The 14,140-nt window shown below is 52.3% G+C and overlaps 1 protein-coding gene across 1 annotated transcript in view; it reads right to left on the reverse strand.

Annotated features, from left to right (window-relative positions):
• The window catches only part of MYOM3 (myomesin 3), a gene marked incomplete at its 5' end in the record, with an annotated part of 45,295 nt that overhangs the window by 16,666 nt on the left and 14,489 nt on the right, over positions 1-14,140 (reverse strand). The window contains 8 exons of the mRNA XM_082615111.1: positions 101-215; positions 3,494-3,672; positions 4,797-4,923; positions 5,158-5,345; positions 5,743-5,864; positions 8,075-8,249; positions 10,765-10,948; positions 13,718-13,845. Coding sequence (XP_082471237.1) covers positions 101-215; positions 3,494-3,672; positions 4,797-4,923; positions 5,158-5,345; positions 5,743-5,864; positions 8,075-8,249; positions 10,765-10,948; positions 13,718-13,845 — 1,218 coding nt within the window. The remainder of the gene's footprint in view (positions 1-100; positions 216-3,493; positions 3,673-4,796; positions 4,924-5,157; positions 5,346-5,742; positions 5,865-8,074; positions 8,250-10,764; positions 10,949-13,717; positions 13,846-14,140) is intronic.

The following is a 14,140-nucleotide window of genomic DNA, read 5'->3' on the forward strand; positions in this document are numbered from 1 at the left end:
AAACAGGAGGAAGGAATGAGGGGCAGGGGGGTGAGGCGGGGTGAGGGCCCAGCAGGTTCTGTCCTCCTGCTGCAGACCAGCGCCCTCCCCCTGCCCCTACCTGGCTTGTCCTCCAGGAGTACGGGGTCGGTGGGCATGGACGGCTGCCCTGGGCCCGCTGAATTCACAGCCTGTACGTGGAACACGTAGGTCTTCCCCGGCTGTAAGTCAGAAATCTGGGGGAAGGGAGGGGGCAAGAGTGAGCACGGAGGACGGCAAAGACCCACCCTTCCTGCAGCCTTGGCCACGGGCTGCAGGGGACCCCCAGGAGGGCCAGGCTGCCCTGGGGGTGGGGGGCAGGCTAGGGGCACATTGCTCTCCTGAGTTCCAGCTTCAGGTGAGCTTCTCCCCTGAGATTACCTCACATGCTTGGGATGCCTGGAACTCCACCTGCTCGGAACTTAACGCATCATCAGCCTCTCAACAAGAAAACCCTTTCTCTTCCTGCGCCCCCTGCCTCTCCTACATCTGTCACCCTAGAAAGAAGCTTGGTGATCATCATCTTTTTTTTTTTGCAGTACGCGGGCCTCTCACTGCTGTGGCCTCTCCCGTTGCGGAGCACAGGCTCCGGACGTGCAGGCTCAGCGGCCATGGCTCACGGGCCCAGCCGCTCCGCGGCATGTGGGATCTTCCCAGACCGGGGCACAAACCCGCGTCCCCTGCATCGGCAGGCGGACTCTCAACCACTGCGCCACCAGGGAAGCCCGGTGATCATCATCTTTGACAGCTTTTTCTTGAGCCCTACACATCTAATCACCGAAGTTCCCATTTTATTTCCCTAACGTTTCTTGAATGTGGCCTGTGTCCCAGCCACGCCTTTGACTGCAGCTTTATTTCTTCTCTTCTGGATTAGTCCAACAGTTTCCTAAATGGAGCCTCTGCCTCTAGACCCTTCTTCCCAGTCTATCTTTCCCTCTGCCAATGTTTCCAAGATGGCAGTCTGAGTACACGTAACTCTTTCAGTGGCCTTCAGGGTAAAGTCCAGATTTCGAGGCTTGGTACCTAAAGCCTTCCTCACCCGTCCATCCTCAGCCTTCTGTCCTCTTCTCTGCGCCCCCTTCACTCCCTGACTCCTCAGGGTCCCCCACGCATCACATCGCTTCACAGCTCCCTGCCTTTGCCCTTGCTGAGCCCTCTGCCTGGAACGCCCTCCCCTTCTCTTGGTCTAGCAACAACAGCTCACCCTTGGCCACTCAGCTTGGACAGATGGGATGAGGCCAGGAGAGGCCTCTTATCTTCCTCCTTGAAGCTCCCAGAATCCCTCGGACCCTCCTTGATTGTATGACACACAGTACTGTAATGGCCTGTTCCCTAAGGACTGTGACTGTAGCTTTGTACATCTACAATCTAGTTCCAGATCTGGCACTAAGTAGGTGTCCAGAAGTGCTGAGTGAATGACTGAGGGAGTGAATGCCGGCCAAGCATCCACGTGCAGAACGGTGCCGAGTCACCGAGGCTCCCCCACCCTGGGCCAGCCTGCCTGAGGAGCAGAGGGACCATCCATCTTGCGTGGCTCTCGGGCCAGCTGTCCAGCACTGGCCGACTCTACTGTAAGGAGCCGGGCCCCGTGGGGGCGGAATTCTCAGAGCATTCCATGGGCTGAAGCTTGCCCTTCTTCATTTGGTCTTTTTTTTTTTTTTTAAAATAAATTTATTTATTTATTTATTTTTGGCTGTGTTGGGTCTTCGTTTCGGTGCGAGGGCATTCTCTAGTTGCGGCAAGCAGGGGCCACTCTTCATCGCGGTGCGCGGGCCTCTCACTGTCGCGGCCTCTCTTGTTGCGGAGCACAGGCTCCAGACGCACAGGCTCAGTAGTTATGGTTCACGGGCCTAGTTGCTCCACAGCATGTGGGATCTTCTCAGACCAGGGCTCGAACCCATGTCCCCTGCATTGGCAGGCGGACTCTCAACCACTGCGCCACCAGGGAAGCCCTTCTTCATCTGGTCTTAGATAGCCTTAATGTTATTGTTTCAAAAGGAAATATTTTTATTTTTTTCTGATTATGAAAGAAATTTATGCTTGTTGGAGGAAATATTAAAGCAATAGAAAAGAATATAAAATGAAGGGGTAAGGCTCTCCTGGCAGCCCCATTCCCAGAGATGACCAGAATTGACAATTTTGTAAAAATCCATTTAGACTTGCAGATGCACGTAAACCACGCAGAAACGTGACATGTGCCATATTCTGCTTGTTAGTATCTTCTTTCCACATTGTTTTGGGCCTCTCAAGCCTGCTTTCTTTCCTCTTGGTGCTAACAGAGTGCTAACGTGTGGTCTTGAAACCCACACACCCTCCTGCCTGCTGGTGAAAGATGCCTCAGGAAAATGAGGTGGAGAAAATACTCCCTCTCTCCCTAGAGCTGCAGAAGATAAAATCTAATACACATCACAGAACTTTCCTTACAAACTTTCCTTAAACAAAGAAGGCCTCTGAGACATGCTGGCTTCAGAGATGGATGCTGTGAAGTCTGTGATCCTGATGGATTGTCTGTTAGTAATTTGTGTCTGCTAAGAATGCTTCAACGGACACCTTTGTTTTCTGACATGACAAATATGTGTGAGTTGTCTTTGTTATGCCAGGAAAGCATTGTTTGCGCTTCCGCTTCTACACGAGTGCCAGTGAAAACAACCACCGCAGGTGAATAAAACCAATGATTCTGCTAGATTTCTTATTTATCCAAAGAGTTTAGAGTTTGCTTCTCATTTAAATTAAGAAACGCATATATGCCTCCATGTTCATTAATATACAATATGATATACATGTTCTAAATATTATCTAACATATACGTATCCTGCTCTGTATTGTGCATTTTTCTTCTTAGCCACATATGGTGGATATGTTTTTATGTCACAACATACACATAGTTCTACCTCATTCTTTTCTTTTCAATTTTTCAATTTTTATTTTTATTTTTTTTAGCTCTACCTCATTCTTTATAGTATTGCCACTCCTTCAGCTACTGTAGCCTTTACACTCCCTGACACTGAGTCCACATTAAGGATACACTGTGATTTATTTAAGCAAACCCCCTACTGATGGCCATTTAAGCTGTTTCCAAATTTTGCCTTTATAAACAACGCTACAGCAAGCATCACTGTCCTTAGGTCTTTGCACACTTGACTAATTATTTCTCTACAGTTCAATCCCAGAAGTAGAATTCCTAGCTCAAGGGATGTGCATATCCAAATGCTAATATACCTTGCTGATTATAAGTGAGGTTTTAAGGGGGAGTCTGCACAACATGGAGCAGGTTAAGACCAACCGCCGGCCAGACCTACTACCGACTCGCTGCGTGACCCTGGCTAAGCCACTCCCCCTCTCTGGTCCTCTGCTGCCATTAAGTGAGGGCAGTGATCTCTGAGGGTCATTCCAGCTTTGGCGTTCCGTAGTCCTGCCATATCCTGTGGCAGGGAAGGCTTAGGGCGGGTCAGAGGATGAAGGGGCAGGGACTCACCCTCAGGTGGGTGCCAGAGATGGGGCCTGGAGTGACCGGCTTCCATTGCTCAGAGCCTTCCTCCTGGACACTGATGCAGTAGCCCGTGACCGGTCCGGCCCCTTGGTACAGTGGGGGCTCCCACATCAGCATCAGGGAGGTGGCCCGCACTTCAAACACCCGCACGCCATACGGGGGTCCTGGGGGAAGACAGGGTAGAGAAGGAGATGGATAGCCAAATGGTCAGCCAGCCAGTCAGCCAGTGGGCGGGTGGCGAGTCAGCAAGCTTATCAATCTTTCAGTCCCAGCCAGGCCTGGAAGTGCCTGCTCTGGACATGGTGGGGACCTGGCCGGCCTTGGCTTCATGGCAAAGCTTGGTCTGTGTCTGAACTAGAGTTAACTCTTCAAAGTGTGCTCAGTATCACTTCCTCTGGGAAACATCCTTGACCCTCCCCAGCCCTGTCCCAGACAGCATTAATCTTTCTAATTTTGCCATTTCAGTGTTTAATGTAGAAGCTCAGGGTGTGGACTCCAGAGTCAGATCACCGGGGTTCATGTCCCAGCGAACACCCTTTTTCAGGCTATGGGGACTCTGGGCAAGTTACTTAGCCTCTATGTTCCTATCTCCTCGTCGGTAAAATGGGGATAATAATAGTTCTTATAAAATAGTGCTGTCATGAGCATTAATGACATAACTTATGCAAAGTGTCAATACATAGTAAGTACCCAACAGATATCAGTTGTTTATAACTGTCGTTGTCTAAAGCATCACACATAGTGATTATCTGCCATTCAGGTAAAGGTTTTGTGCTGAAAACAGAACTGAGCTGAACAGAAGGATGGAAGGTTGTCATCCCTCCATCCTAAGGGGGAGATGAAGGGCTAGTTTGTGAGAAGGCTGATGGCGCTGCGGGAGTGGTGCAGAGGGTGACCAACCCGCCCTGTTTGTCCAGGATTGGGACACAGGACTTGTGGTGGTAATACTGGGAAAGTCCTGGGCAAACTGGGACGAGTTGGTCACCTAGCAGTGTGCCTTTGGGGTTTGACATTGGTCTGTGTTGAGAATCGGAGCTCAGATGGGGTGTTGAGCTAGAGGATAATTTGGATGGGGGTACAGGGCCAGTCAATGGCCAAGGTCAGGGCTCTTGACTTGGCAGAGCTAAGACTGTGTCAGAGGTTACAGGGGGCAGGGGTCTGGGGTTTGGGACCAACAGAGCAAGCTTGAATGCACAGCGAGCCCGGCAGTAGCGGTCATCTTGTTTGTTAGTTTGGGGGAGGGGAGGGGAGGACAGGTGCTGGGCTTTGGCACCTCCCAGCCGCTCACCTGGCTGAGGCATCGTCCACTTTTTGCACTCAAACAGGCTGCTGGGTGCCGACAGCTCTCCAACACCAGCCCAGTTTACTGCCCGGGCCCGGAACTCATAGAAGTGGCCTTCATGAAGGTCACTGACCTTGAAGAGGAAAAACACAGACCGTGAAGGCTGAGGCTGGGGAGACAGGGGACGAGGTTCACAGCAGGAGGTCTATAGGAGCTTCACATAAGATTGGTCTGCACTTGGCAATCAGCTGGATTATCGAGGCACCAAACCTGAGGCCTCTCTCAGCCTTAGGACCTCCAACCCTGACCCCCACTCTCCACCCACACAAATCAGGACACCCGGCCAGTGGCCGCATTCCAGCCTCACCTTGCACATCTGGGTGGGGATGGGCTGCTGGTTGACCGAGTGCCAGTCCAGTTGCTCTGAGTCGTGTTGGTCCAGGAAGTAGCCCAGGATCTTGCCCCCTCCACGCCGCTTAGGGGGTTTCCACCCAATGACCATATAATTTTCCCCACAGTTCAGGAGGGCAAAGTCATATGGAGCAGATGGTGTAGCTACGGGGAGGCAAGGGGGTGAGGGCCACTGCTCCCGAGGGGCAGCCGGACTGGGCAGTGGGGCCCGAGGGAGGCAGCGAGCCTCCCCCAGTGGTTGCCCACACTGCTCTGGGGCACGGACTTAGCCAGTAGCGTCCATTGGTAATGCTGACTCAGCTATGTGCAGGGCACCTGGGCCTCCGAGCTGGCCAGACTTCACCCCATGGCCTCAGGCCATTGCTACTTCCTCCCCAAAGGAAGGGGTGGTTGGGGTCAGCACCAGATCCCCTGAGAAGGCTTCTGCCCCATGGCCTCTGGAGTTGGACCCTCCAAGTGGTGGTCGATAAGCCCCCTGCTCTCTGCTCAGCCCAGGTCTGTCCCCAGAGGTGTGCAGGCTGCACCTGCCCCTTGGACTTACCCAGAGCCTGCTTGACCTTGATGGGTTCAGTGACGGCTGAGCTCTCCCCAACTCCAGCCTCGCTGACTGACCTGATACAAAACTCATACTCCTTCCCTGTCCTCAGCCCGGGAACTGTAAACCTGGGAGAGAAATGTACAGCCTTCAGGAAATGCCAAACCAGCAGCATGGAGACATTCCTGAACTTTCTAGAACAACTTTGTGGGGATAAGTGGCCACCAGCGTGGTAGGATTAGAGGCCTCAGTTCTTGCCTAAAGACCTTGCCCCTGCCCCCAGAGTGATGCCTGTCCCCTGGAGGATGAGGTCCTTAAGGTTTTAAAGGATGTAGCTTCCAGAGCCCATCATTAAGATGCGAATACTCTGGGAAAGTTACCAGTTGAAGGCCCAGGTAGCCAACCCCTAAACTGAGCAACCTGGTACATCTCTAGGACTTTGGGCCTCATCCTGGAAACACAACAAATGGCTCTTCTTATCTGTACGGATGCTGTGACTAAAGCACAGAGTCCTTTTAAAGACCTCTGAATAATCAGCCAGAGACATACAAGGACACTCTGGCTTAGAGAAAAATGTCCTCCCATCCTGTCTCTTCTTGATAAGACCCAAAGTGTGAACCTCTTTTTTCCCTTTTCACTTATCAACATATTCCTGTAGCAAATCTTGTTCTACAGGGAGCTTCCCACGGCCAGTTGACCCCGACGAGTTGAATGTTGGAATGTCAGAGGGGCCTTTATGGATCAAACCATCTAGTCTCTTCATTTTACAGGTAGGGAAGGGCTCCCCCAGAAGGAGTGGAGTGAGCCAAGAGCACAGAGCCAGTTAGGAACACGACCTGGACCGAGCCCGGGTCTCCCGAATCCCAGCGCAACGCCTGCCTGTTCAGTATTCATTCATTCAGGTCTTTTTTGAGCATCTCCTGTGAGCCAGGTTCTAAGGAGCTCATGGAACGGTGGTGGACCAGACCCTACGTCCCAGCTGAGCTCCCTTCACACCATCACCCCAGGCAGCACTCCTGGGCAGCAGTGTTTAGCCTCTTCCCAGCCCTGACACATGTAACTGATGACATGCACACGTGACGAGGTCTCTGGATGTACCAGAGGACCACGCCACGCCCCATGTGTGACACGTTCTTCTGACATGCCACTTTCATCACATGACTCTCCCTCAGCCCCTGTCCTCCCCTTCAGGGACGCACATCTGAATGCAAGTCAGGGGAGAGTTGTCATCCTAGGGGTAACCTGCACTCCAAGCTCATTTGTCCCAAACCCGATTATTCTCCAACTGGAGAACTTTAGCAGTGACAAAGCATGAGTGACCGTGAGGCACCATGTGCCAGAGGGGCACCAGGTCCTGTCCCCTTTTCTGGGTGAGATCATCTTGGGGCTCGCAGCCCAGGGTAAGGGGAGCCCACAGGTGTGCTCAGGGCCCAGCCGGTTGTCTGATGGAAAGGGAAGGGGGGTGGGTGTCCCTACCTGAGCCCCTGCCCCGACAGAGCCTCAAAACGGAGAGAAGTCATGAGTCCAGAAGCCTCGAGGCTTCTGCCTGCAAGGACCAGGGCCACCGAGTGAGGAGGGAGACTCAGAGGGGAGTGCAAGTGAGATAGGCAAAAGTACAGGAGTCTGAGCCGGGTTCAGAGAGGGCGAGTCTCTGTGCAGGGGTGCCCGGTGAGGGAGGAGCGGGTGTGGAGCCTGAACCCCAGCCGCCCTGGCTGCACTCTCTGCCTCTCTGTCTCTAAGTTCCTGGAAAGACAAGACCTAGCCAGTCACCACTACCTGCAAACAGTGTGCTCCTAGTGAGTGCTTGCCGAAAAAGAGGCTGTCTGGGTCAAGTCCACTTACTAGCTAAGTGAGCTTCGGCAAACTCCACTTACTAGCTAAGCTTTGGCAAACTCCTTAACTGCTCTGTGCCTCGGTTTCTTCATCTGTACAATGATAATAGAACTAATACGGGGCTTCCCTGGTGGCGCAGTGGTTGAGAGTCCATCTGCTGATGCAGGGGACACAGGTTCGTGCCCCGGTCCGGGAAGATCCCACATGCCGCGAAGCGGCTAGCCCCGTGAGCCATGGCTGCTGAGCCTGCACGTCCGGAGCCTGTGCTCCGCAACGGGAGAGGCCACAACAATGAGAGGTCCGTGTACCGCAAAAAATAAATAAATAAATAAAAATAAAAAAGAAATAATAGTCCTAAGTTCATAGGATTGCAGCCAGAACTAAATGACCTAATATATGAAAAGAACTTAGAACAGTGCCCAACACCCAACTGTACCGTGAATGGCAGGCTTCATTATTAGTACGGCCCTGCCCTAGTGCAGGAAGGGGGTGGGGGCAAACTCACCTGTTGCCCTGGATGGGTTTGTTGTTAACTGTTTTCCACTCGGATGATCCTGCCTCCCGGGAGTAGATGTAATAACCCAGGAGCTCTGGGCTGTCTTTCACAGGATCCCAGGTCAGGGAGACAGAGGTCTGTGTGTCTCGGAAAGCTTGAACTTGAGTTGGAGGAGGGAGAGTGGCTAAAAATCAGAAGTGTGGACTGAGTGAAGATGCTGAGTTACACGGCTGGGGAGGGGGAGGCGTGTGGGGGAGGCGGGGAGGTGCGCACACGGCAATCAAGGGGAGCACGTGCATTGCAGACATGCCCTGGGGCTTTGGGCAGCTCTTTCCTAGTCCCAGAGGTGTCCTCCAGACTCTTGTATTCTGAAAGCCTTCTGTCATCTTACCTCCAAACACCTCCGCTTCCTCACTAAAATCCCCATTCATTAATCTTTACTGTCGCTCTCTCTCTCTTAGAAGTCACCAGATCTGACAATTTTCCTCAGCCTTATCTTTGACCTCTAGGAAACTTCATTTTATTTCCCTTGAAACTTTAACTTTCATGGCTCCCTGAGTCTATGCTCCTTGAGGTAGGGTCTGCCATGATGTGTTAAATGGACAGATTTGGATGGATGGATGGATGGAAGAATGGATGGATGGACAGATGGATGGATGGATGAATGGATCAATAGACTAATGGATGGATAGATGGATGAATAGATGGATAGATGGATGAAAGGATGGATGGATGGATGTCAGATACAGGACCTTCCTAGTTCTCTTTTTCCTTCTCAAACTCCTTACACATCCTTTTGTGGCTCCCCCTCTTTCTTTTGTCCCCATATGTGGGACTCCTCCAAGTGTCTGTTCCTTGACTTGCTCCATTTTCCCCCTCTTGTCTCATCTCAAGTGTCCACCTATTCCCATGTCTTCAACCCTCACCTCTCTGCAGGTGACTCCCCAGGCTTTACCTCCAGGCCTGCTCTCTCTCCTGAATTCTAGAGCCTCATCTTCCATTTTTCCCTGGACACCTCTCCTTGTGTTCTGGTGGTGCCTCAAAGTCAACAGGCAAAGGCTGAACTCAGCATCAATCCAACATAAGTCCAGTAACTACTGAGTGCCTACTCTGAGCCAGGCTCTGCATTTGGCCCAGGGGAAGTATTGAGAAACAGACTTGGGGTCCTGGGCTCAGGAAGGTCCTGTCAGCAACTTCAGCCTCTCCGGTTGAAGACAGTGTGAGAGTGGATGAAGGCTGGGTGGCGGGAGAGGGTAGGAGGAGGGCACTCAGGGGCCCCATGTGTCCAAGAGACCTGATTCTACCCGTAGGCAAGAACTTGAGCTGAGGGCATCCATGTATGGAGTAGTACTCACACACTAAAATCATGATTTCAAGACCTGAGGATATGTTTGTAGTATAATGTTAATTGTAAAAGGTAGAATGCAAAGCTCTACACGTGGTTTGATTGGACTTTCAGACAGATGCACTAGCGTGCATGCGTCCAAGGCCAGAGGCCCAAGAACCTAGATGTTCACACTGGTTACCGTTGGTCAGCGGGATCCTGGGGTGGAGGGAATTCTCTTCCCTCCCTCCCTCCTTCCCTTCCTCTTTCTCTCTCTCTCGCTTCTTTTGTATTTTCCCATTTTTGTACAATAACTTCGCTTTCATCATACAAGTAAGTGCCTTTTCTTTTTTCCTCTCCTCCCCTCCTCTCTCTTCTTATCCCCTCCTTTACTTCTCCGAACTGTACCAGAACCTTGCCCTAAGGCTGCCTTGTGGTCCAGAGACTGCCCACATCCAATCACAAACCAGTCATTGGCCAGGCCCCTGAGTCAAGACTAAATGTTAACCAGACCAGAATTAAAGAAAAACTCTATTTGCCCACCAACCTATTTATACTTACTATGAATATATATATATATATATTTCTTTTTTCTACATTATGGAAACAGTACAAATCTAGGACTTTGAAATCTTCCCCAAACAGGCCTTGCAGCATATCAGGCTCTTCTCAGATGGGCAGTGCTACAGCTGGGTTCCTTAAAGGACTAATTGGTGATGGCAGCTGCAGGGAACCTTCTGATCTTATCAGAATCCAGAGGTCTGAGAGGAGAGAGGGAACCCCGGGAAGTCAGGACCAGGATGGAGCTGCTGCTGGGAGACTTGGCAAGGAGCCACAGGTGGGGGTGATTACCAGGCCTTCAGAACAATGGGTTTGGCAGGTGAGGACACCAAGGTTCGCAGCTCAGAAATGACCTGCCCAGGCCCACGCTGTGCTGCAGATGAGAGGGGTCCCACCTGGTGAGGCGGAGCTTGGGGTGGGACCAGGGAGAGGGCCGGAGGCCTGCCCAGGGGCTCACTCCTGGCTGCACAAGGTGGGGTCAGGCCCTGGTTGGAGACGTTTAGAACTGAGGGACCACTTGGTCACACTCAGATCCTGTGCTGGACCTGGCTGGATCCTGCAACCTGTGAATTGTTGATCTAGAAAAAATGTCTATACTTTCAAGAGCCTCCTGCCCAGAGAAATGTATCAATAATTCTTGATGGTCTAAAACTTTACAGGCCTGTGATCATGTTGCTTTTCAGCTTTGTGATAGGTAGAAGCGGTCAAGGACAGAGAAATGGGCACGGCTCTGTCCCGGCAGCCGTGGGGTCCCGAGCCCTGGAGGCTGACAGCCTGGCCTGGCCTGGCCCCATCTCCTGCATCACACAGGTACCTGGCTTCCCCCTCAAGGAGATGGGCTCGCTGGGTTCCGAGGGATCGCTCATGCCGTACTGGTTTACCGCTCGCACTCTGAAGACATACGACTTCCCTTTCTCCAGATCCAAAAGGGCGAATCTCGGGGATTTCACAGGCGTTTCTGAGTTGATGGCCTCCCAGGCGCCACTACCTATGACCGACTGTGACAAGGGAGAGAAACTTGCCTTTGGTGAAGTGGTTGCCTTCCCACATGTGCTCTCACTACTTCTATCCTCGGCCCAGGCTGCCCCTCAACACCTGAACTCTGGATCCACCTGCCTCCGTGACGTCTCTACCTGGATGCCCATCGAGCATCTCACATTCAACAGAACTGACCCTGGAACTTGCCCCCCTGCCAATGCAGCCCACATCGAGTTAGTTAGTGGCACTCGTCCTTTCAACTGCTCAGGCCAGAACCCTGGGAGCCATCCTGGACTCTTTCTCTCATTTCTCATCCCCCGAAGATGCTCTGTCAACAAACCCAGTTGGCTCTACCTTCAAAATTTATCCAGAGTCCAACCATGGCTGATCACCCTCATGCTGTCCTCCACAACCTTGATCCAAGCCACCATCGTCTCTCACCTCATTTATCTCAATAGCCTCCTAACTGGTCTGCCTGTTTCTACCTTGAACTCCCTTCAGTCTTTTCTCCAAATGACAGGCAGAGGCATCCTTTTACAAGTCAGATCACATCAGTGTCTGCCCAGAACCCTGCCAAGCCCCGCATCTCCCTCAGAGCGAAATTCTCCATGGCTTGACCCCTGCCACCTGTCTGGCCACATTCCATGCCCCCCTTTGCCCACTCGCCAGGCTCTGTGTCCCCCTGCTGTTCCTTGATGGTGCCACAGGCCCAATCCCTGCCTCTGGGCCTTTGCACTTGCTGGTCCCTTTTCTTGGAATGTTCTTCCCCCAGAAATCTCTGGTTTGCTCCTCATTTCCTTTGGGTCTTTACTCAAAACTAACCTTCTCAGGGTGGCCTCCCAGCACTGCCCCCCATATGAAAGGTCAGCAGCCCCTCCCTCAACCCTTCAAATCCCCTCCATGCTGTCTGTCTTTCTCCTAAGCTCCTACATTAGCAAATGTGCCAAATACTTTTCAGATTCGTCTTCTTTGTCATCTGTCCCCCACCCCCTACTCCAATCTCCGCTCTGGAGGCAGGAGTTTGTTTATTTTATCCACCACTGAGAACAGTACTGACGCATGAGAGGTGCTCAGTCTATGTTTGTGGGATGAATACATGAGTAAATGGATGAATTCTCACAATAACTCTGCAAAGTAAGGGTTAATTTCCCCACCAATGAGGAAATTCAGGTTCAGGAAGTTTGGGTAACTTGGCCAAAAGTCACGCATCTAATAGCTGGCATATTTGGTGTTTAAGCTCAAGTGTGTGTACCCCCAAACCTGATCATTCTACACAGCATCAGGGGCCCCAAAGGCAGCCAGAAATCCTGTGTCTCTGGGTAGATAGAGGGTGAAGAGCTGAGGGTGATGCAGGTTAATAAGGCATCCAGAGGCCACCTGCTGAGTCTGGGTGTGAGAGTTAAAACCTAGAAGCCCTGGGGGGACCCACTGACCCTGCCCTCTCTGTGCTTTTCCCTCCCAAGGCCCACCTGGCTGTCAGTAGCCTAGAACCCAGGTAGGCTAAGAAATCGCTACAAAAACCAAGGAACATGGCTGAGCACCCACTGTGTGCCAAGTTCTGTTCTAAGTCTTGACGTGCTTTAGTTAATTTGATTCTCACATCAACCCTATAAGATGTACAATTATTATGTCTATTTTATGGAAGAAGAAACTGAGGCACAGAGAGGTTAAATTTCTTGCCCAAGGTCACACAGCTAGTAAGTAGCAGAGACAAGATTAGAACCCAGGCAGTCTGACTCCAAGCTCTTAACCATTATACTCTATAGCCTCACAAAACAAATCCTCCATTATCCATATCTTTCCCATGTCAGAGAAATAGGATCACCTGTGAATGTGCAGAGAGGCCCATCTGGACAATGAGAGCCACAGACTCTTCCCCGGAACGTTTTTATTCCTTGATTCACTAAACCTGTACTGTCCACCTGCCATGTGCCAGGCACCATGCTGGACCCAGCGAGGAATGAGAAGGTAAACCTGGTGTCTTCCTTTAGGGGGATCAGAGTCAAGAGCACCTCCTTGGGTAGGGTTTACAGTCCCAGGGCTGTGGGCCCTGGCTATGTGTTGCCTTTATTTCATCCTCACAGGGTAGGGTCTCCATTCTATGCTGGAGGAAACTGAGGCTCAGAGAACTTAGCAAAGTAGCTCACACAGCAGAAGTCAGGAATGGAATGGACCTTAACACCAGGCTGTTTTTTACTCTGCCACGATGCCTCCCCTCCACTGTGAAATCCATTTCACATGAGCTGCCCCCCTCCCCAGCCTCCGGCCCCTACTCTGCCCCCAGGGAGAACCGCCTCCCGGTGCTACCCACCTCCACCCCCCATGCCCTGTATGTGCTGTCTGTCAATGACCCTGGCAGGTGGGCACCATCCTGGCTTCCCTCCCACCCTGGCCCTGGCCAAGGTTAGGTGTTCGACCCAATGTGTGACCAGGTGCCAGACAGACTTGGGGTGTGGGTGTACGCAGGACATGGTGGACCTACTGTTGTTATTGTCTGTGTCTCTTAATTTTGTGTATTTCTGTGAACAGCTTCCAGAACTGCCATCAGTAACTGGCCTCTCAGGGCTGGAGGTAACCTCGAAAGGTCATTTAATCCACCCCCCTGCCTCTGTGCAAGGCTATGCTCAAGCCTTCCAGGCAGGAAATTCTCTTCTCTTCAGGCCTCCCCAGGGGACACTGCCAGGGTCTCCCAGTGCCTCCCTGAACACCCACCCCCCGCCACGTCCTGGTAACACAGCGCTTCTGTTTCTCAGGCCGTCCTGGGGCTGGGGCCCTTGGGGTCTCCATACCTTCTCCAGGAAGTACATCAGTGGGGCTTTGCCCGGGGGTCTTGGCTTCTCCCAGCCCAGAACCACATAGGCCTCGCGGATCTCGCTGGCATGGACATTGGTCGGGGGTGAAGGGATGGTCACAAAGTCTGGAATCAGAGCCATCCGGGGGGAGATGTGTGGGCCGTCGGAGACCCCAGATCTCAGCCCCTCACTTCATTGAGGAGGGAACTGGGGTCCAGAGAGGGGCAGGAACTTGCTCCAGTCACCCAGCAAGGCCGGGCAGAGCCAGGGCCAGAACCCAGGTCTCCCCACGTCCTGCCGGGACTTTCCCCGACGTCTACTTCCTCCGCGAGGGGCGCAGTCGCCCACCAGAGAGCCTGGCCCCTCAGCCTGGATCCTACCCGCGCTCGCCTCCCCACACCCTGCACACGACAGCTTCTG

This window comes from Mesoplodon mirus (assembly GCF_964341445.2).
Source record: "Mesoplodon mirus genome assembly, chromosome: 3".
NCBI classification, from domain to species: domain Eukaryota; kingdom Metazoa; phylum Chordata; class Mammalia; order Artiodactyla; family Ziphiidae; genus Mesoplodon; species Mesoplodon mirus.